The sequence below is a fragment of the Cinclus cinclus genome, chromosome 27, assembly GCF_963662255.1.
Source record: "Cinclus cinclus chromosome 27, bCinCin1.1, whole genome shotgun sequence".
Classification (NCBI taxonomy): Eukaryota; Metazoa; Chordata; class Aves; order Passeriformes; family Cinclidae; genus Cinclus; species Cinclus cinclus.
Window position 1 is genome coordinate 5,748,952 of NC_085072.1, and position 17,294 is coordinate 5,766,245.

A 17,294-nucleotide genomic window follows, 5' to 3' on the forward strand; every position below is an offset into this window, starting at 1 on the left:
GCCGACGGGCAGCTGAGGCCGCTCGGCGCCGCGGGGGGCAGCGAGCGAGGGGCGGGGCGCCCCCTGGCGGGAAAGGGGGGGAGTGCGCTGGGGGCGGGGACAAGGGCGTGGTCAAACCGGGGGGGCGTGGTTAAAGGGGGCGTGGTCAGGAACCAAATCCCAATTAACTACAGTAATGATATAAGTTAAATAAATGTATATATAAATTTTTACACATGTACTACATGCAAATATTAAAAATAATTAAATTAGTTAGTAAGATGAAATGAAATAATTATAAAGATTAATTTTATAAATAAAATAGCTACCATGTACATATAAATAATTCAATATCAATTATATGAACGTGTAAAATAAGTAAATTATTTGATACATTGCAAATGTATTAGTTATATAAATTTACATTTATAAGTGATTATAAAAGTATAAAATTTATATTAATTTTTTGCATATATAATGTACATAAATTTATGTTAAATACATTAACTATATAGATTTAATACATAAATTACAATATATTTTATATACAATAAATTACATGTATTTTAATATAATTTTTCTAAATAAATACAGAAACTAAAGAAGTTACATAAAGAAATTCATTGATTGATTAATTGGGAAATAAAAGCTGAAACTAAAGAATGAGGGTTTTCAGGGTAAAAAAATATTTGTGTCTGTTCAGAAGGAAGAAGTAAAGCAGGAGAAAAATCACGATTAATCAGGAAAGTAGTTTAAATAAAACACGGATACAAGTAAATCAGTGAAAAAATAAAACATCAAGGAATGGAGAAATCAAGGAGAAAATCAAATTAGGCAGGATGGCAGCGGGGACGGTGGGCAGGGCAGGGGGGGTGCCTTCCGTACCCCACCGGGGGTGGGTGCCCAAACTGGGATCGGTGTCCGGCTCTGTAGGGGAGTCCAGCCCAGGGATGCGTCCAGCTCTGGGGGTGTCAGGTCCCAGGTGTGTGGGTGTCCTGTCCCAGGGATGTGTCAGGTCCCAGGTGTGTGGGTGTTTGGTCCCAGGGATGTGTCAGGTCCCAGGTGTGTGGGTGTCCGGTCCCAGGGATGTGTCAGGTCCCAGGTGTGTGGGTGTTCGGTCCCAGGGATGTGTCAGGTCCCAGGTGTGTGGGTGTTCGGTCCCGGGGATGTGTCAGGTCCCAGGTGTGTGGGTGTTCGGTCCCGGGGATGTGTCAGGTCCCAGGTGTGTGGGTGTCCTGTCCCGGGGATGTGTCAGGTCCCAGGTGTGTGGGTGTTCGGTCCCAGGGATGTGTCAGGTCCCAGGTGTGTGGGTGTTCGGTCCCAGGGATGTGTCAGGTCCCAGGTGTGTGGGTGTTCGGTCCCGGGGATGTGTCAGGTCCCAGGTGTGTGGGTGTTCAGTCCCGGGGATGTGTCAGGTCCCAGGTGTGTGGGTGTTCAGTCCCGGGGATGTGTCAGGTCCCAGGTGTGTGGGTGTCCTGTCCCGGGGATGTGTCAGGTCCCAGGTGTGTGGGTGTCCGGTCCCGGTGGTGTTTGGCCCCGATGGGTGCCAGCTCCCCGGGGCGCCGGGCAGGCTCAGCCGTGCTGGAAGCGCAGTCCCGGCTCAGCGCCAGCCCGGGGTCAGGGCACTGCCCTCCCGGCCCTCATTACCCATTAACGAGCCGAGCGGAGCCACCGGGTCCCGGAGTCACCCTCCCACATTCCCAGCCCAGAGTGGGGGTGCTGAGCCTGGCCAGGGCTTCTCCCCCCAACTCTTCCTCCTCACCCTCCTGCAGTGGGGTCTGCTGGCTCCGGCGTTCCAGGGAGAGTCACAACCAACCTCTCCCCAGGGCCACGGACCGCGGTCCCCGGCTCCACGCAGTCCCCACATGAGCTTTAGGGACCATTCCAGGACACGCAGAAAGGCGGGGGGGGGGGGGGGGGCTCTGATCCCCGGCCACGCCGACCCCATCCCCAAACCCCACAAGCGACTGGGAGGGGTCTGAGCCCTGTTCCGCCTTCCCTTTCCCGGGGCCGCTGCCTTAAAATACAAGCTGGGAAAACATCGGCATGTGGGTTAAAACCCCAAGGAAAAGTGCAGATAACGGTTTGTAACCAAAATCACTTTGTCTGACCACAAAACGGCCTCTGGCCACCTAAATCCTGCAGCAGTTCCTTGGCCAAAACCCTGTCCCGGACCCGCCGTGCCCCAGGAACCGCGGCCCCGGGGCCTTTCCGCTGCTTCTGCCCTGTCAGCAGCTCTGCGGTGCCCGCGGCTGCACTGGGGAGGGTTCCCAGGGTGGGCAGAGCTCTCTCGGGGCTCTTGGGAGGGGGGTCTCAGGACATCTGGGGGGGTCTCCGAGTGCTTGGGAGGTTTTGGGACAGCAGGATAAGCCTGAGATGTCCCAGCCCTGTCAATGCCACAAGCACCAGGGATGTGGGGACCCCCAGGACCCCTGGGGTGGGCACTGGTGACAATAGTGCGCCACTCCATGCCAATCCATGCTTCAGGTCGCGGGAGCCTCTTGCTGATGCTTTCCCCTCCCACCATCCATCCTTTCCCCCACATGCCCTGTTCTCATCCCATCAAAGCGGCTTTTTGCAGTACAAACACCCATTTGGGACCTCAGGAAGGACCCCCGGCTGCCACCACCCTCCGTGCCCCACTCAATCCCGGGGTGAGGGGTTCTTTTCTGCCCTCCTCTACAAGTGCTGAGAGTCATGGATGTAGCTCCGTGTCCTTCCCAGCTGTGAGATTCCTGAGGGGGGGGCTGAGAGCAGGTTTTGCCCCCCCCCCCCCCCGCCCCCCCCCCCCCCAAAATTGCAGAGGCTGGGAGTGGAGGCTGCCCGGGGCAGGGAATCACATCCCTGCTGACACACGGGCCAGTAACAGGGTGGGGAAAAGTCCACCAGCTGGGAGCATGAGAAGCAGAGGGACCCTCCTGGCCCGGACCCAAGGGCAGGGAGACAGACATCAGCTTTTTCCCTGCATTTTCCAGGTGCTTTTATAGCGCAGAGAGCAGCCAGAAAAAGTCAGGGATGAGGGACTGTGGGGTGTGAATACAGAGGGGCTGGGTACTGGTGCTCCTCACATCCCCCCAGCAGCCCGGGATGCTCTCACCTCTGGCCCCCAGCTCTGCCACAGCTTCGAGCTGCCATCATTCAGCTCCAGCCACCCTCTCTTGTGCAGCTGTGGAGCTGCCTGGACCATCCTGGAGCGGGGCAGGGACTCGTTGCCCTCAGCATCCCCAAACCTGGGCATGGTGCCCGCCTCTAAGAGCAGCCTCCGGCCTCAAATACCCCCTCACATCTGACCATAATGATCGTGGCATGGATCCAGTAGGATATATATAGGTCCCACTTCCCTGGGAAGGGGATGCGGACCTGGGAAACCCCCGGCTACTGCTGGGGAGAAGAAGGGCTGGGCTGAGTCAGCTCCCCTCGAGGAATCCTGTTTGTCAGCAAACAAGGCAGCAGCTCAGCCCTGGCACTCACAAAACACTCCCGGATCCCCTCCTGCCCTCGCCATCCCCTTGGATGAGAAATGGGGGTGTTCACCCTGCACACCCCATGGGCTGGTAGGGACCCAGGATGGTGTGGGAGCCCCCTGGCACCCCCCTGGAGATGCTGGATCTATGCAGGGGGAGCGGGATGTGGGGCTCCCCTGCTCCTGGAAAGCAGGAAGAGGAGCAGGGGGAGAAGCGGGAGGGAAGGAAATGCCTCTTCCAGTGCTGTCACTCTAAGCATAGTGCTCCAGGAAACTTTGCCTCAAGTGTGTTTGCTTTAAACAACTGCTTCCCAACATTTTGCACAGATTTTGGCAGCACCAGAGCCAGTGTCTGGAGTTCTCAGCGATGCTGAGGCAGGAGCTGAGGGCAGGAAGGGCAGATGCATCCCTCTGCCCTCATTCCAGTGGCCATGAACACCCACGTGCATCCACAGGGAAGCAGGTCAGGGTAACACTACCAGGAGTCAGCCCCCAGTCACCTCCTCAGGGACCCCAGGGCTGGGACAGGGGAGTCACATGCTCCAGTCCCCCCTTGCATGCCAGACTTACACCAAGCTACACCTCTCTGTTTATTAATAATATTAAATATACAAGTTGATTTCCATTATTTTCTTTAAATAGACTTTTAAATGCCTTTGTATAAAATATTTCAGGATTTCATTGTATAAAAACAACCCCACCCCAAAACCAAAAAAAACCCAACTCAACAACAACAATAAAAAAGGCAAAATAAATCCAACATGGGTAAAGGCAAGTTTTCTCCCCTAGAAGCAGCTCCTCCACAGTGTAAACTGGTGACTTACACCACCAGGAGTTTGGCCCCAGATTTCCTGCTGCATCAGGGCTTTCATCCTGATTTACACCAGTCCCTCGCCCGGGAACCCCCACCTTCTGCCAGTCATAAATACACACACACACACACACACATATATATATATATACATATATATATATATATAAACCCCAAATTAATAGTGATGTTTTCATTAAAAACAGTTAGGTTTGTCCATATTTTCATCCTTCATATAAAAATAGTACTTGAAATTCCCAGAGCAGCGCAGGCCACGCTTCATCCAGGGCTGGAGAGAGCCAATGGAGCCTGGGGACATCTCCAGGGCTGGTGCATCCCAAACCAGGCTCTTCCCAAAGCCCACGAGTGGGGCTGTGCCAAGAAGGCCCGGGGTGCCCAGCTAGGCCAGTTCCAGCTCTTACACCCATGTGGATCCCATCCTTCCCATCCCCATTCCCTTTTCCAAAGCGCAGTCACCAAAGAAATGGAATCCCAGCGAGGCCAGCTCGCGGCGAGGACCCTGCAAGGGGCACATGGCCCCCCCAGAACATTTGTGCAGGATAAAGACTTTCATCCACTGTATATTAAAAAAAAAAAAACTAACAACAGGAGGATGGGGAGGGACTGGGACGGTGCCAAGGGTCACCCCAAACTCAGCCCTATGCAGGGACATGGGCACAGGTGGGCTTTAAATATTCACAGTGTGAGGGTTTGAGTAGCAAGTCAGGGCTGGGTGCCTCAGGACTGGCCCCCCAGAATTCAGGATGCTCCAGTTGAAGCCTCAGGAAAAGCAGGGTGAAGGGGGCGATGGGTGCTGCTCCAAACCCAGTTTGCTTGGGTGGGAGAAGAGCCAGAGGATTTGGGGAGCCGATCCCCTCCATCTTCATCCAGCTTTGGCCGTGTCCAAGTGGGATCTGTCATCCCACATCCAGCAACTCCATCGTCCTGCTCAGCATTGCAGAGTCACATCAGCCAGCGCTGTCCCAGCAAAGCCTGCAGTCATGGTCCCTTCACTTCCCGGTGCCCGGGGGTCCCACTCAGGGCACGTCCCCCCCATCCTTTTGTCCCTGCCAGGGAGTTTTTTGCTGTCTCTGGCCACCGGCACGGGGCAAGGGAAGAGAGAGTGTCAGCATCACGGTGGGATCACGGCAAGACTGGCACCTGCCAACCCTCCTTCCATCCGGACCCATCCCCTGAGCAGCTTCACATCCTGCCTGGGGCCCTGGGAAAAGAAGGAGAGAGATGAGCAGGAGCTGAGGCTCTGCCAGGGAGGGCGGCATGGGGAGAAACACATGAAAACCACAGGAAAAACTACTATGTATATTAAGAAAGTGCCAGTAATGGATTAACGAGTTGTGAAACCACATGCTGGCAGCACCGGGGCGCAGACCTGCTCCTGTCCATGTCTTCCTACCCAGAATTTCCCTGCCCGTGGCCAAGGTCAGCACCAATGGGGACAGTCCAGGGACACAATATCATCCTCACAGCTTGGACCAGTGCCCTTCAAAGTTCCACCCAGCCCCTGATCACCTCAGAGATCCTGAGTCTCCAGCTCTGAACATTCCCTTGCTCCCTGCAGTGCCCTGTAGCAGAAAGATGGGGGGTTTAGAGCAGGGTCACCCACGGTGGGGGTCCCCAAAGCCCCCCATGCAGGATGCTGTCACACCCACCTCCTCTCTGGCTCCTCGGGGTCACAGCCTCCATCTTCCAGCGGCCGCTCCAGGACCTGTGTGGAGGGCGGGAAATGGGGAGATGAGCCCTGGGGAAGGGGAGGAGGCTGCAGCAGCAGCTGCAAATCTCCCAAATAACAACCTCCCATCACACTCAGCACCACCAATTGTCCCCCAGTCTCAAAATTATGGGGAAAATGGGGCTCAACCCACACTGGCCAGCCAAGAGACAGGTGGGGAAACTGAGGCAGGAGAGAATCTTGGTGCCCAGCGAGGAGACAAGGTGAAGGTCTTACCCTGGATTTATACTTGTAGAAGAGCAGCCCTCCCGTGGCCAGCAGGACGGCCACCACACTGGCCACCGTAATGTAGATGAGGGGCTCCTGGCGGCCCTCCCTGGCCGGCGGCTCCTTCCTGCGCTGCTCTGCGCCCAGAACAAAGCCAGAGTCAAAGCTCGGCCCGGCCCCGCCGCCGTCCTCGGGGCCCCGCAGCCGGCTCAGCCCCCAGCCCCAGCCCTTCGCCCCGTCCCTGGGGCTGCCCGGGACTCGAAGCTCTGGGGCCATCCTGGAGAAGCGGAGCTGGGTCACGGGCTCGGGCGCTGCCGCGGGATGGATCCTGGCTCTGCCGCCCATGGAGCCAGCGCTGGGCGATGCTGTTGGAGGGGTGGTCCTGAGCCCGCCGAGCTGATCCGGGAGGATGGAGCCTCCCCAGTGCTGGCCTGCATCCTGAGGCAGGTGGTCCGTGCCCCACTCCACCAGCTCTCCATCCCCACGGAGGACGGGGATGTCACCCAGTGCTAGGCTCAGCATCCCGGCCGGATCTTGGAGGGCTTCGGCACTCCTGGCTGGAGCTGTCTGCTTCATCCCAGGGGCCAACACCAGCGCTGTGTCACCTACCATGGCACCCAGGACCTCCTCGGTCCCTGAGCCCCCATCCGTGCTACTGGGGGCCTGAGATGGGGCCTCTAAGTCAGCGAGGGTGGTATGGAGGAGGCTGGAAGGGACCTGGGTGCTAGCGGGTGCCATGTCCCTGCCAGTGGCAGCAGAGAGGGAGGGCTGGGTGGCAGAAGGGAGGGCAGGGGACAGGCAATTGCAGTCAGGATCTGTCCCCACACCTGAAAGAAGGAGAGAGAAGAGACAGCCGTGGGGTCACCAGCCTCCAAGAGGGGCTCAGCCAGCAGATCTGAGGTCAGGGGCACTGTCCCCATCCCTCCCCGCAGCCCCGGGCAAGCGGGTCAAACAGCTCCTCAAAAAATGAGAGAGCAAGGGAGAGGCAGGGAACAGGCAGGAGCAGGCAGGGCAGCGTGAGGGTGACAAGCAGGAGTTGGGATGAAGCAAACCCGAGTCACCGGGTCCCCTGAGCTGATGGCAGTGGGTTATGCACAACTTGCAGGAGCCAGCCAGCCACGTTTAACGTCCCCCACGGCACAAGGACACGGCACAGCTCTGACACGAGGATGAGAGCGAGACACCTCCTCCATGCAAACACAGCACGGGTGCTCACAGAAGCACAGATGGCAACACAGGGATCTTCCACCCCGGCAGCAACACTCCCTGAAGGCTTGGCCAGGGGAAACTGAGGCACGAGGCAGCTGAAGTGACACAGCCAAGGTCATGCAGTGTGTTGGTGGCGCAGCAGTCCCTCCATTTCTCTGTGTTATGCTCTACTCAGCACCCGGGCTTTGAGACAGAGCTGAGCCTGATGCCTCCTTGGTCCCCCTCAGCATCTCTCCCTTGCCTTGCTTCCAGCAGGATTTAGCCCAAATCCCACCTTCAAACAGCAGCCAGACCCTTCTCCCCTGACACTGATGCAGAGCTCACTGACACAGGGAGAGGGACCAAAGTGGACACGTGCCACACCCACAGACACAAGACTTTTAAGGTGCTCCATGCAGGCGAGCTCAAGCCCCCCAGACTGGCACAGAGGCCAAGCTTTGGCATCTCACCTGGTGAGGATCCAGCCTTCCTGGGTCCTGGGCAGGCCCTGCGGTAGACGCGGCTGCAATCCTTCTCAAAAGTCTCCTGGTTCTGCAGCAGACGTTTGATGTCCTGGAAGAAATCCTTCACCAACACCAGCATCTCGTAGGGGGAGGTGGTGAACTCCTTGAAGCACATCTGTGAGAGCTGGAAGAAGCACCAGGCTCAGCATCAGCTTCATGACTGACCTGGTGTCACCACCCCGGGTAGCACAGTGCTCCCAAAGCAGGATCTGCTGGCTCCTCGTGGTTCCATGTCCACGCACTCCCCGTCTCTGCTCTACTCCACGGCCCTGCCCACGCCCCCACCCCAGGATGCTCTGGACATCCCATTTCACGCCAGGTTGAGGTCCCAGACCCAAACCCCCACGAGGCTGGGGACACTGTACCATTCTCTCCTCATCATCCTCCTCCCTGATGCAGGGGTCCACGCTCTCATCGATGCGGTTGTACATCCTGCGCACCGTCTGCATCTTCCGGGCGTTGGACGAGTTCTCTTTGAACTCCGTTCGCTCCAGGATCTTGCCCATCAGGGGAAAGGCAGCTTTCACGTAGCAGATGGAGTCGTTCTGCAAGGATACAGACCCACCCAAAAGTGACAGCGGTTACTGGATGGGCATCTCACCCTGCCTGGGGGAAACTGAAGCACAGAGGCACAAAATGCCTTTCTACAATCCCACAGGATGCCCAAACTGGGACTTGGAAGCCACCTGGCCAAGCAGGGTGGGTCCCTCCTGGGCAGTCTCCTGCAAAGGGAGACAAGAGGGGAGACTGGGGAGCGGGTGGACCTCCCACCATTCACCAGCCAGCCCTGCTTTCTGTCCCCCCCTGTCCCCAGCAAGACACCACTCACCAACTGCATCTTGTCAATGAACTTGAAGGAGACCCTGCCCGGGTGCTGCATCTGGGTGTCAGCCTGGAAAGACAAAGCAGGATGTCACCCCACATCCCCAGGGACAGCACTGGGGCTGAGCAGCCCCAGGTACGCCATGCTCTGGGCACAAAGGGGTGCCTGAGACCCCCAAATCCGCAGGGCTAGGAGGACTTTGCTCCCATCCCTGCTTCATCCCATCCCATCCTCCTCCTCACACAGGCACATCCCTAAGGTCGATGCAGTGGCAGGAGTGAGCTCAGAATTCCTGCTCCCATCAGGATGTTGTACTCCCCGAATCACAGACCTTCTCCTGTCTTTCCCTGCCTGCTCCCACCCCCGCCTCTCTTCCTCCTCCTCCTCCTCTTCCTGCCAGCGCCACAGCAGAGCCCAGCCCTGCTTTAATTCTCCTCGGGTCTCCCGCACACCACTCTCTGTTCTAAATCCAGGCTGCAAAAGAGCATCCTGCCGTGCAGGAGGTGGCCGTGACACCAGGGTCACACATTCTGCGGGATCACACAGCGCCGGGGTCCCACACTCAGTGCCGCCGGCCGCCCGTGCCACGACCCTTTCCAGTGGGACCGAAAACCCACCCTAACCAAACGCTCTCCCTGCGGGCTGGCATCCCAGGCTGGGAGGGCGAGGACTGGCAGAATTGCCGGCCGGCAATTCCCCTGCTAGCCTGGGACGCCGTCCCGGAAACAATTGCTCCATTATCCTGCAGGCGCTGGAGCGAGGGCCAGCTCCTCCATCAGCAAGCAGAGGGCTACAATCCCCAGCAGGAAAACCACATCTTCCATTCAAACCTGCTCCATCCCCTTTCTCCCACAGCCGCGGACCCAATTTTAATCCCTGGGCGGAGAGCAAAGGCTCCGGGGATGTGGTGTGCAGAGAGGGCTCGGGCAGAGGAAGCCGAGCTCGCCCAGCTCGGCTCCTGGCCCCGCAGCTCGGGGCTTAAAGAGGAAGAGGTGAAGAGAGCCCGGACACGGCGGTTCCACAGAGCTCGGGGCGAGGCTTTCGGGGCTCGGAGGCGCCGTTCCCGTCTCTCGCCCGCACACCCCTCTCGCTGCAGGCAGAATTTAATCTGCGACAACCCTGCAAATCCCTGCGTGCCCCCGATTCCCGCTTCTCCCCTGAACATCCGCGTGATTCCCCGCTCGGAGGTGAGCCAAGAGCCACGGACCGAGAGAAACGGCCCCGGCAGCTGTATCCGATGGGGCCAGGGGTGGCCGTGCTCCGGGGCGGCTGCCAGCACCCAGAGCTGCCCACGGGCCACACGGAGTGACGGCCCCATCGCCCAGCCCGGTCGGCTCCATCGCCCGGCCGGGCCCCCCTCGCTGCCTGCCACCCACCCACAGCCCCGTTGCCAGCCCAGCTTCCAGGCAAGCAGCTGGACTCAGGAATGCAGCCGGATTCCTCCACTTAACCCCTGCGCAGCCGCTCAGAAAGCACCGCAGCCCGCAGCGCCGGCCCCTCCACTGCTTCCCCAGCGCCCCTGCACCCATCCGGCTTCACTCCCGTCCCCTTCCCGGCCTCGCTCCTGCTTCCCTTTGCTCTCGTTCCTCCTGTCGCCACTTTTCCACGGCCACCCTTGATAAAGGCACAACATCTGTCACCCCCGGTGTTCACTTGTCCCTTGTGCCCGTGGATGCTCAGCTCCTGCTCAGCTCCATGACTTCACTAGGGGAGCTGAAGGCCACCCCATTTCATTACTTCAGCACTAAATAAAAGCTGATTTGTACCCGTCTGGCCCCGAACGAGCCCCCATCCCACCACAAAGCTCCACTCACCAGCTCCTCCAGCTCGGCCAGGTGCCTCTCCGTGATGATCTGCTGGCAGTAGCTGTTCTGCTCCGTCTCATGGATGCGGAGCAGGAGGAGGGACAGCAGCAGAGAGCAGTGGAGCAGGCACACCTGAGCACGACACAGAAAAATTTGAAGCAGGGATAACTCACACACACGCCAAGCCCCCTCTCCACCACCACCCAGCGTGACCACCTCTGTGGTAGCCAGGGCTTGGCCACAGTCCAGCAGGATAATCCCACTGTGGTCCTCCAACCCCGTGCCTATCCCCATCCTGCTATTTTTAGGAGCACCGGGTCAGCAGGGAATTTCCCAAGGTCCGGTGACACAAGCCTGGATGTGACTCTTGGCCACCTTCACATTCCTGATCCAGCCCCTCTCCCCTCTCCCACACCATTTCTCTGTCTCTCCTGCAAATATCCTGCTCCGCCCTGGCTCTCCAGAGCCCATCTGACACACTGACCCACCCATCCCCAAAAATCCTCTTCCCACCCTCCAGACCCCCCCAGCTGCACCCGCCGGGCTCTTTCCATGCAGCAGCTCTGGCCTCATCCCAAATTTCCCTCCCAATCCCCCTGCAAAGAAGCGGGGAGGCCCCGATCCATGGCAGGACCCCGGTGAGAAACGGGGCTTATCCCAGAGCCAAGACTCCCGAGGTGGGGGCGGAGAGGACCCTCGGGTGGGTGTGCACCCCCGTCTCCTGAGGCACCGGCAAGGAGAGGGTGCCTGGGTGATGGGTGGGGGGGAATTTCCCTTGGATGATGTCCAGGAATCCTCCCCTCTTGTGAAATTCCAAGATGCCGCCCGGGCCACCGCCGAGATGCGGCCACGGCTGAACGGAGCCTCGCCCCGCCGGGAGCGGGCTGGGGACGGGGCTGGAGCCGAGGCTGGAGCCGGGAACGGGGCTGGGGCGGGGGACCGAGACAGGGTTGGAGCCTCATCGCGCAGGTCCAGGAATGGAGCCGGGGCTGCAGCATCGCCCCGCCGGGGACGGGGCTGGGGACGGGGAACGGTCGGGGCTGAAACCGGGGCCTCCTCACGCCGTGTCCGGGAATCGAGACGGGGCTGGAGCCGGGAGCCGGGGTCGGAGCCGCGGCTTCACCCCGCGGGTCCGGGACCGGCGCCGCCAACCGAAGCGGGGCTAGAGCATCCCCAGCCGGGAGCCGGGACCCCCCGAGGACGGGACCCACCAGAGGGCACGGGGACAAGCGGGGCTGTCGCTCCCGCGGGGACCCAGCACAGGTGGCAGCGGGCGCCGGGTTGAGGGGGGGTCTCCGCGGCCGCGGGTAGCGGGAGGGGCCGCCGTACCTTGGCTCCGAGGCGGGGCATGGGGGCTGCCGTGGGACCAGGGCCGGGCGGAGCGGGAGCGGGCGACACGGCAGCGGCGGCGGGGCCGAGCGGGGCCGGGCTGAGCCGCCGCCGCGGCCGCGCTCCCCTTTATAGCGCCGCGGCAGCATGTGGTTTATGAGAAAGCGCTGGCGGGCGGCCAGACCCCGCGGGGCCCGGGCCCGGCCGGCACCGGGAGGGCACCGGGCGGCACCGGCGGGTCCCGTGTGCACCGCTCGGGTCCGATCGGAACCTCTCAGGTCCGATCGGAACCGCTCGGGTCCGATGGGATTGGGCTCGGCTTTACTGGGCTCGGATCAGTTCACTGCTGCTCTGCCCGGGGCACCGTGTGCTCGAGCCCTCGTTATCGCAGCACACGCGTGTGTGCTCACGCCTGGGCACACGCACACGCGTCTGCATAGGTGTGCGCACGCCAGGGACAGACACCACCGCTGGATGTCCGTGGTGCCCCCGGGCTCTGGTAGCCATGGGCACACGCACAGCCCTGAGCCTGGCACACGTGTGTACGTGCGTGCTCTCTTTTGGGCACACGTACGCACAGAGCTATGCATGCCAGGGACCCCGCGGAACGTGCACGTCTGCACACACCCCGTGTATGTGCATGGTCACCCCTGGGCACTTGTATCCATGTGAACATACACACAACCCCCCTGGGTGTGCATGGACACCCCTCAGAACATGTCCATGTGTGTGCACATACACACGGAGCTCTGGGCCTTGCACATGTGTGTGCTTGCTCGTCCCTGAGCGCACACGCACATACACACATGGATGCACATATGATGGACACCCGTCAGAATGTTCAGGGATGGATGCATCAGCAAGGGTGTGCATGGACAGATCCATGAGCATTGATCAGCCCACGTGTGCATGGACAGATCCATCTGTATGGATGGATCCACATGTGCAAAAGCAGATGCGTTTGTGGGGACATGCACGGACAGATGACTGCACACATGCGCACGATAGATCTGCACAGACATGGACAAATCCCTGTGCATGGACGGATCCACATGAACATAGACAGATCTGAGTGCATGGGTGGGTCCACGTATGTATGGATAGATCCATGTTTGCAGGGACAGATCAGTGTGTACATGGATGAATCCATATGTGCATGGATGGGTCCATTTGTGCACAAGCAGATCCATTTGCACCGGTGTGCAGAAGGGATCTGTGAGTGCACGGATAGATCCATGCACAGGGATCTGTGAGGAGCTGGATCCAGGGCCAGCAGAAACATGCAACAAGCCCCATTCTCAGCTTTGGGAATTTCCTCTTCGCTGCCTGTTTGTTTTCCAGGCAACTGGAAGTGATTAGTGGCCACGAGGTGATCCGTGGCAGTGCCAAGGACTCGGCACTCTGACTGGAAACAGAAAGCAAACTGCTCCACCAGCACAGTGGGATGCGGCCGCAACAGGGGATGGTGACAACGGGGCCACATGTAGGTGACAGCCACCACAGCTGAGCTTCCAGGGACCAGCGGGATCTGCTGCCCAGGGCCGAAAATGCTGCTGGGGTTGCAGAAGATGGTGATAGGTTTCCTTGGAGCTGAGAGCTGATCCCAATAGTGGAGGGCTAGGATCAGTGACCTGGCAGAGGAGTTGGGGAAGAGCTGGGAACCAGTTGAAGTTGGGGACAGCAGTGACAGCCCCAAGATATATCAGATTTGCACCGGCGCATGAGTGTCACAGGTCTTGTCACCCACAGTGTCCCTTAGCAACAGCAGCAGATAAACATCTGAGGGTGCTGAGGGTGACGAGCTGGGGGGGAGGGCGCTGAGTTAGAAGTCAGCCATCCTCCCAGCATAACCCCTTTCTCCCCAAAATGCTGAGGCATTATCCACATTTTTCATCACAAGCTACTCTGGGAGCCTCACAACCCCCAGGGTGGGAGGACACCAAGGGACACGGCGGGTGATGCCACCACCAGGGTGACTCACGGGGACCCCGTGGCAGCACATGAGGCCCTTTCACACCGGGTGAGACCATGGGCTGCTCATCTCCCGCACACTCACTCTCCTCTTCTTTAAAGGGACCGGAAAAGTATCATATGCTGGGTCATGGGACAAGCTGTGAGGCAGCGGGACAGAGGGACAGAAGGAAAGCAGGACAGAGGGACAGCAGGATGGAGGGACGGGTTAATATTAATCCGCCTCATGCGTGACAGAGGGCGAGTGCAGCATCCGCCTCTTTTTTTTTTGGCAGGGAAGTGGCTTTTGCCCCTCCTCCCTTCCCAAACCTGCCGAAATCCCTGAGTCACGGGGCAGAAACGGGGCTGGTGACAGAGGTGGCAGAGGTGGCAGCAGCTCCCTCCCCACACAGCAGCCAGAAAAATTGGGGGAGACAAAACTTAGGGTGGTTGTCCTTCTCACAGTTGCAAACTGGGACCCATGGCACTGTCACCACTCTGATGCTGTGCAGGACTTGCCCCTCTCTCCCCACAGCCACTGTCAGCCCATGGGGAAAGGTGGGATGAGGCTGTGGGGCTTCCTGGGCATCTAGGGGGTCCCCATGTCTTCTGGCCCCAGTGCAGAGGATGCAGGGCTGGGGGCAAAGCAGTGCAGAGTGGGACCCCAGCACCACCCCCGTGCAGCCACATCACCATGGCCTAGGTTGGAGCATCCCTGCACTTCAATTCTCCTGCTTCAGCGATTCCTTCTCTTTCCATCCCCCACGGGAGTGGCACCACATCACAACCAGTCCCTCATTTTGAGAGGCTTTTTCCAGCGAGCAAGTCCCAAAGCAGGGATAAAACCTGTAGCATATCTAATCCCCCCAGCTGCATCCTAAAACCAGCCTCGGAGCTGCCTCTCTGGAGAAAGTGATTTCCAGCAGGAAAGTGTTGCAAGGTCTTAATCAGTTCCTTCCCAGTGATTCACCGTAGGGCCAGGATGCTCTCCCACAGTCTCCTGGGTGCTGCAGCTGAGCCAGGACTCCGCCAGCACGATCCAAGCTGGAGCGATGTGTGCCCAGGCTGGAAATCCCCGTGGGAAGGTCCCGAGCCAGTTCCTTCAGGAGTGGAGGAATGTGGGTTGGAAGGCACTTCCCCCCAGCCCACTGCCAGTGGGGGGGGGGGGGGACTCAGGATGTCGTGATGAGGCTGAAGCCTTCATCCCACATCAAATCCCACACTTCCTCCCCTCCATTCCTCCCCTGCTGCCTGCTCCACGCTGGGACACTCCGGAACATTCTACCCAGCTCCAATCACTGGGGGGATCTCAGGGCTCCCCCAGCTGCAGCCCCCTCACCACAGGGCCAGCACCCACGGGAGCAGAGCACTGGCTCTGCTGGATCCAGGCACAGGGAATTCAGCCAGGCTGGGAGCGAGGGAACCGCAGGGTCAGGCTGTGTCCGGCGCCTGCCGAGAAAGTCCCTTCTTGGAGTTATCATAACCCGGGGTCTGGCCGTCCTCAAAACACAGCAGCTCTCGGGAGACCTCTCACCACCCCCTGCACGTGCTCGGGGGTCCTTGGGCACACATAAATCCCAGCCCTGCAATCAGGAAGGGGGGTGCCATGTGGTGAGGAAGGACCAAAGACGGCTGACAGTCCCACGTGGGTCACCGGCGTGTCCCAAACCCTCGTGGCTGCAGCTGAGTCATGTCAGGCTCCAGCTCCACTCCTCCCTCCACCGAGGAATGCAGGCAGAGCCAGAGCCAAAAGCCTTCTCAGGCAGCTGCCCACTGGCACCCCCAGAGTCTGGGGGAGATACAGGGGACAGAGGCAGGAGGAGCCACCAGCAGCAGTTTCAGGGTGGCAACGGGATGATGCCCAGCCTGTGGCAAAGTCCATGTGCTCGTGCTCCGGAGGACTCGCCAGCATCCCCAGAACACCCTGAACAAGGGTGCTGGGGGGCCACAGTGCCCAGTGTGCCCCATGCCCTGCTTGGCATCACCCGGAGCTCACGGCACAGGGCAGTGTGGGTGCAGCCTTGGCATGCTCCAACTCAGCCTGGCTGGAGCCAAGAGGGTCCTGACCTGTGGGGGGGGGGGGGAGGGGGTCCAGGGGCTGTTCCTGGAGCAGGGGCAGCTTGGGAAACAGTTTGGAAACGTCCCAGGGAGGCCAGGCCTCAGCGCCACCTGGGGGGGTTTCTGTCTGTCACCATGGCCAGGAACAAGGTGACTTCCAAACGCGCCAAACTCTTACTGGGATGCCACAGCCCTCGGACCGTGTGATGGACGCAGTCAGCACTGTCCCTGACTTCACCACGGGGCTAAATCCCACTTTTGCCCCCCAAACTGGGGATGCGATCCCCACACATGTCCGGCAGCAGGGTAACGGGGTGACAGCCCTGTGCCACCCACCGACACGGGGCTGGAGTGGGTGTTTGGAGCCATCCGTCCCGAGCCATGCAGCGGCTGCCGGGGCGTCGCAGGGGGATCCAGAGCCAGAACAGAGGAGCTGTTTGTGCTCCCGCAGGGGCCGGTTGTTTATCGGCAGCCGCAGCTGTTTACATCAGCCACTGGCCCCGATGTCCGCCACGGACATCCAGACGTGGAGCCCAGCCCCGGCTGCACCCGCGCTCCCCAGGTGCCGGCGGAGCTTTGCTGGGAAGGAGGGGCTTTGCTGGGAAGGAAGGGAATCAGGGATGAGGGCTGAGGCTGAGTCACGGCCTTATCTTGCTCCACACCCGACGGCAGGATCCATCCCCGGGAGCTGCTGAGCTCCTTTCCCTGCTTGCACCCATCCTAGAAATCTGGAGGACCTCCAGCCTTAAGGGACATCCTTGCCAGCCAAAGACACACCTTGAGGAACAAGGACTGTTCTCACAGGGCACGGTGGGGCTTATGCCAATCATCTTCCTCACTGTGGATGGAGGAGGATGAAGATGGACAGACAGAGGATTGACAGACCCCCAGCAGTGTGTAATCTCCATCATTCCATTCTCTGATCCCTGAAGGGTAGCTGGGGGCTAATGGGGACAGGGGGGGACAGCCGTGCTTTGCTTGCCGGGGAAGGAGCCCTCGCCTCCCAAAAGGAAGCAGCTCCTGCCAGGAATTCAAGGCATTACTCAGCTCGAGGCCATAGATCAGCTGTTTGGCTGCTTGGAGCCTGTTTTTCATTAGCACCATAGAGCTGCCTCCTCCCTCCTGCCAACAGCTCCAGCCTTGGAGAGCTGGAGTGCTACCAGCAGGTGGGAAGTGATGGCGGGTCAGGAATGCCAGGAGTGGTTTATCCCTGGTAAGCCACGGGAGCTGTCAGTGGCTCACCTGAATCCAGCCCTTCCCCGTGGCAGGATGCAGTTCAGCCAGGTTTTGGGATGGATGGTGGATCTCAGGATCCAGGTTCCACACCTGGATTCAGCCCTTTCCCAAGAGATGTATGAAGTAAAGGTTGGTTTTTGGAGGAACGGAACTCATAGGGAAGCTGTCAGT

The 17,294-nt window shown here is 59.4% G+C and overlaps 1 protein-coding gene across 2 annotated transcripts; it reads right to left on the reverse strand.

Annotated features, from left to right (window-relative positions):
• Positions 1 to 5,784: 5,784 nt before the first annotated feature.
• On the reverse strand, positions 5,785 to 11,900 carry CSF1 (colony stimulating factor 1). 2 transcript variants are annotated; one of them, XM_062509667.1, is made up of 8 exons: positions 11,880 to 11,900; positions 10,560 to 10,682; positions 8,752 to 8,814; positions 8,288 to 8,467; positions 7,869 to 8,046; positions 6,220 to 6,347; positions 5,924 to 5,979; positions 5,785 to 5,836 (listed from the first exon to the last, which is right to left on the reverse strand). In XM_062509667.1, the coding sequence occupies exons 1-8, from the start codon at positions 11,898 to 11,900 to the stop codon at positions 5,785 to 5,787; spliced, it is 801 nt and encodes a 266-aa protein (XP_062365651.1). The 2 variants fall into 2 exon arrangements, with proteins under 2 accessions (XP_062365651.1, XP_062365650.1); XM_062509666.1 differs by having other exon boundaries at positions 6,220 to 7,037.
• Between the last annotated feature and the right edge of the window lie 5,394 nt (positions 11,901 to 17,294).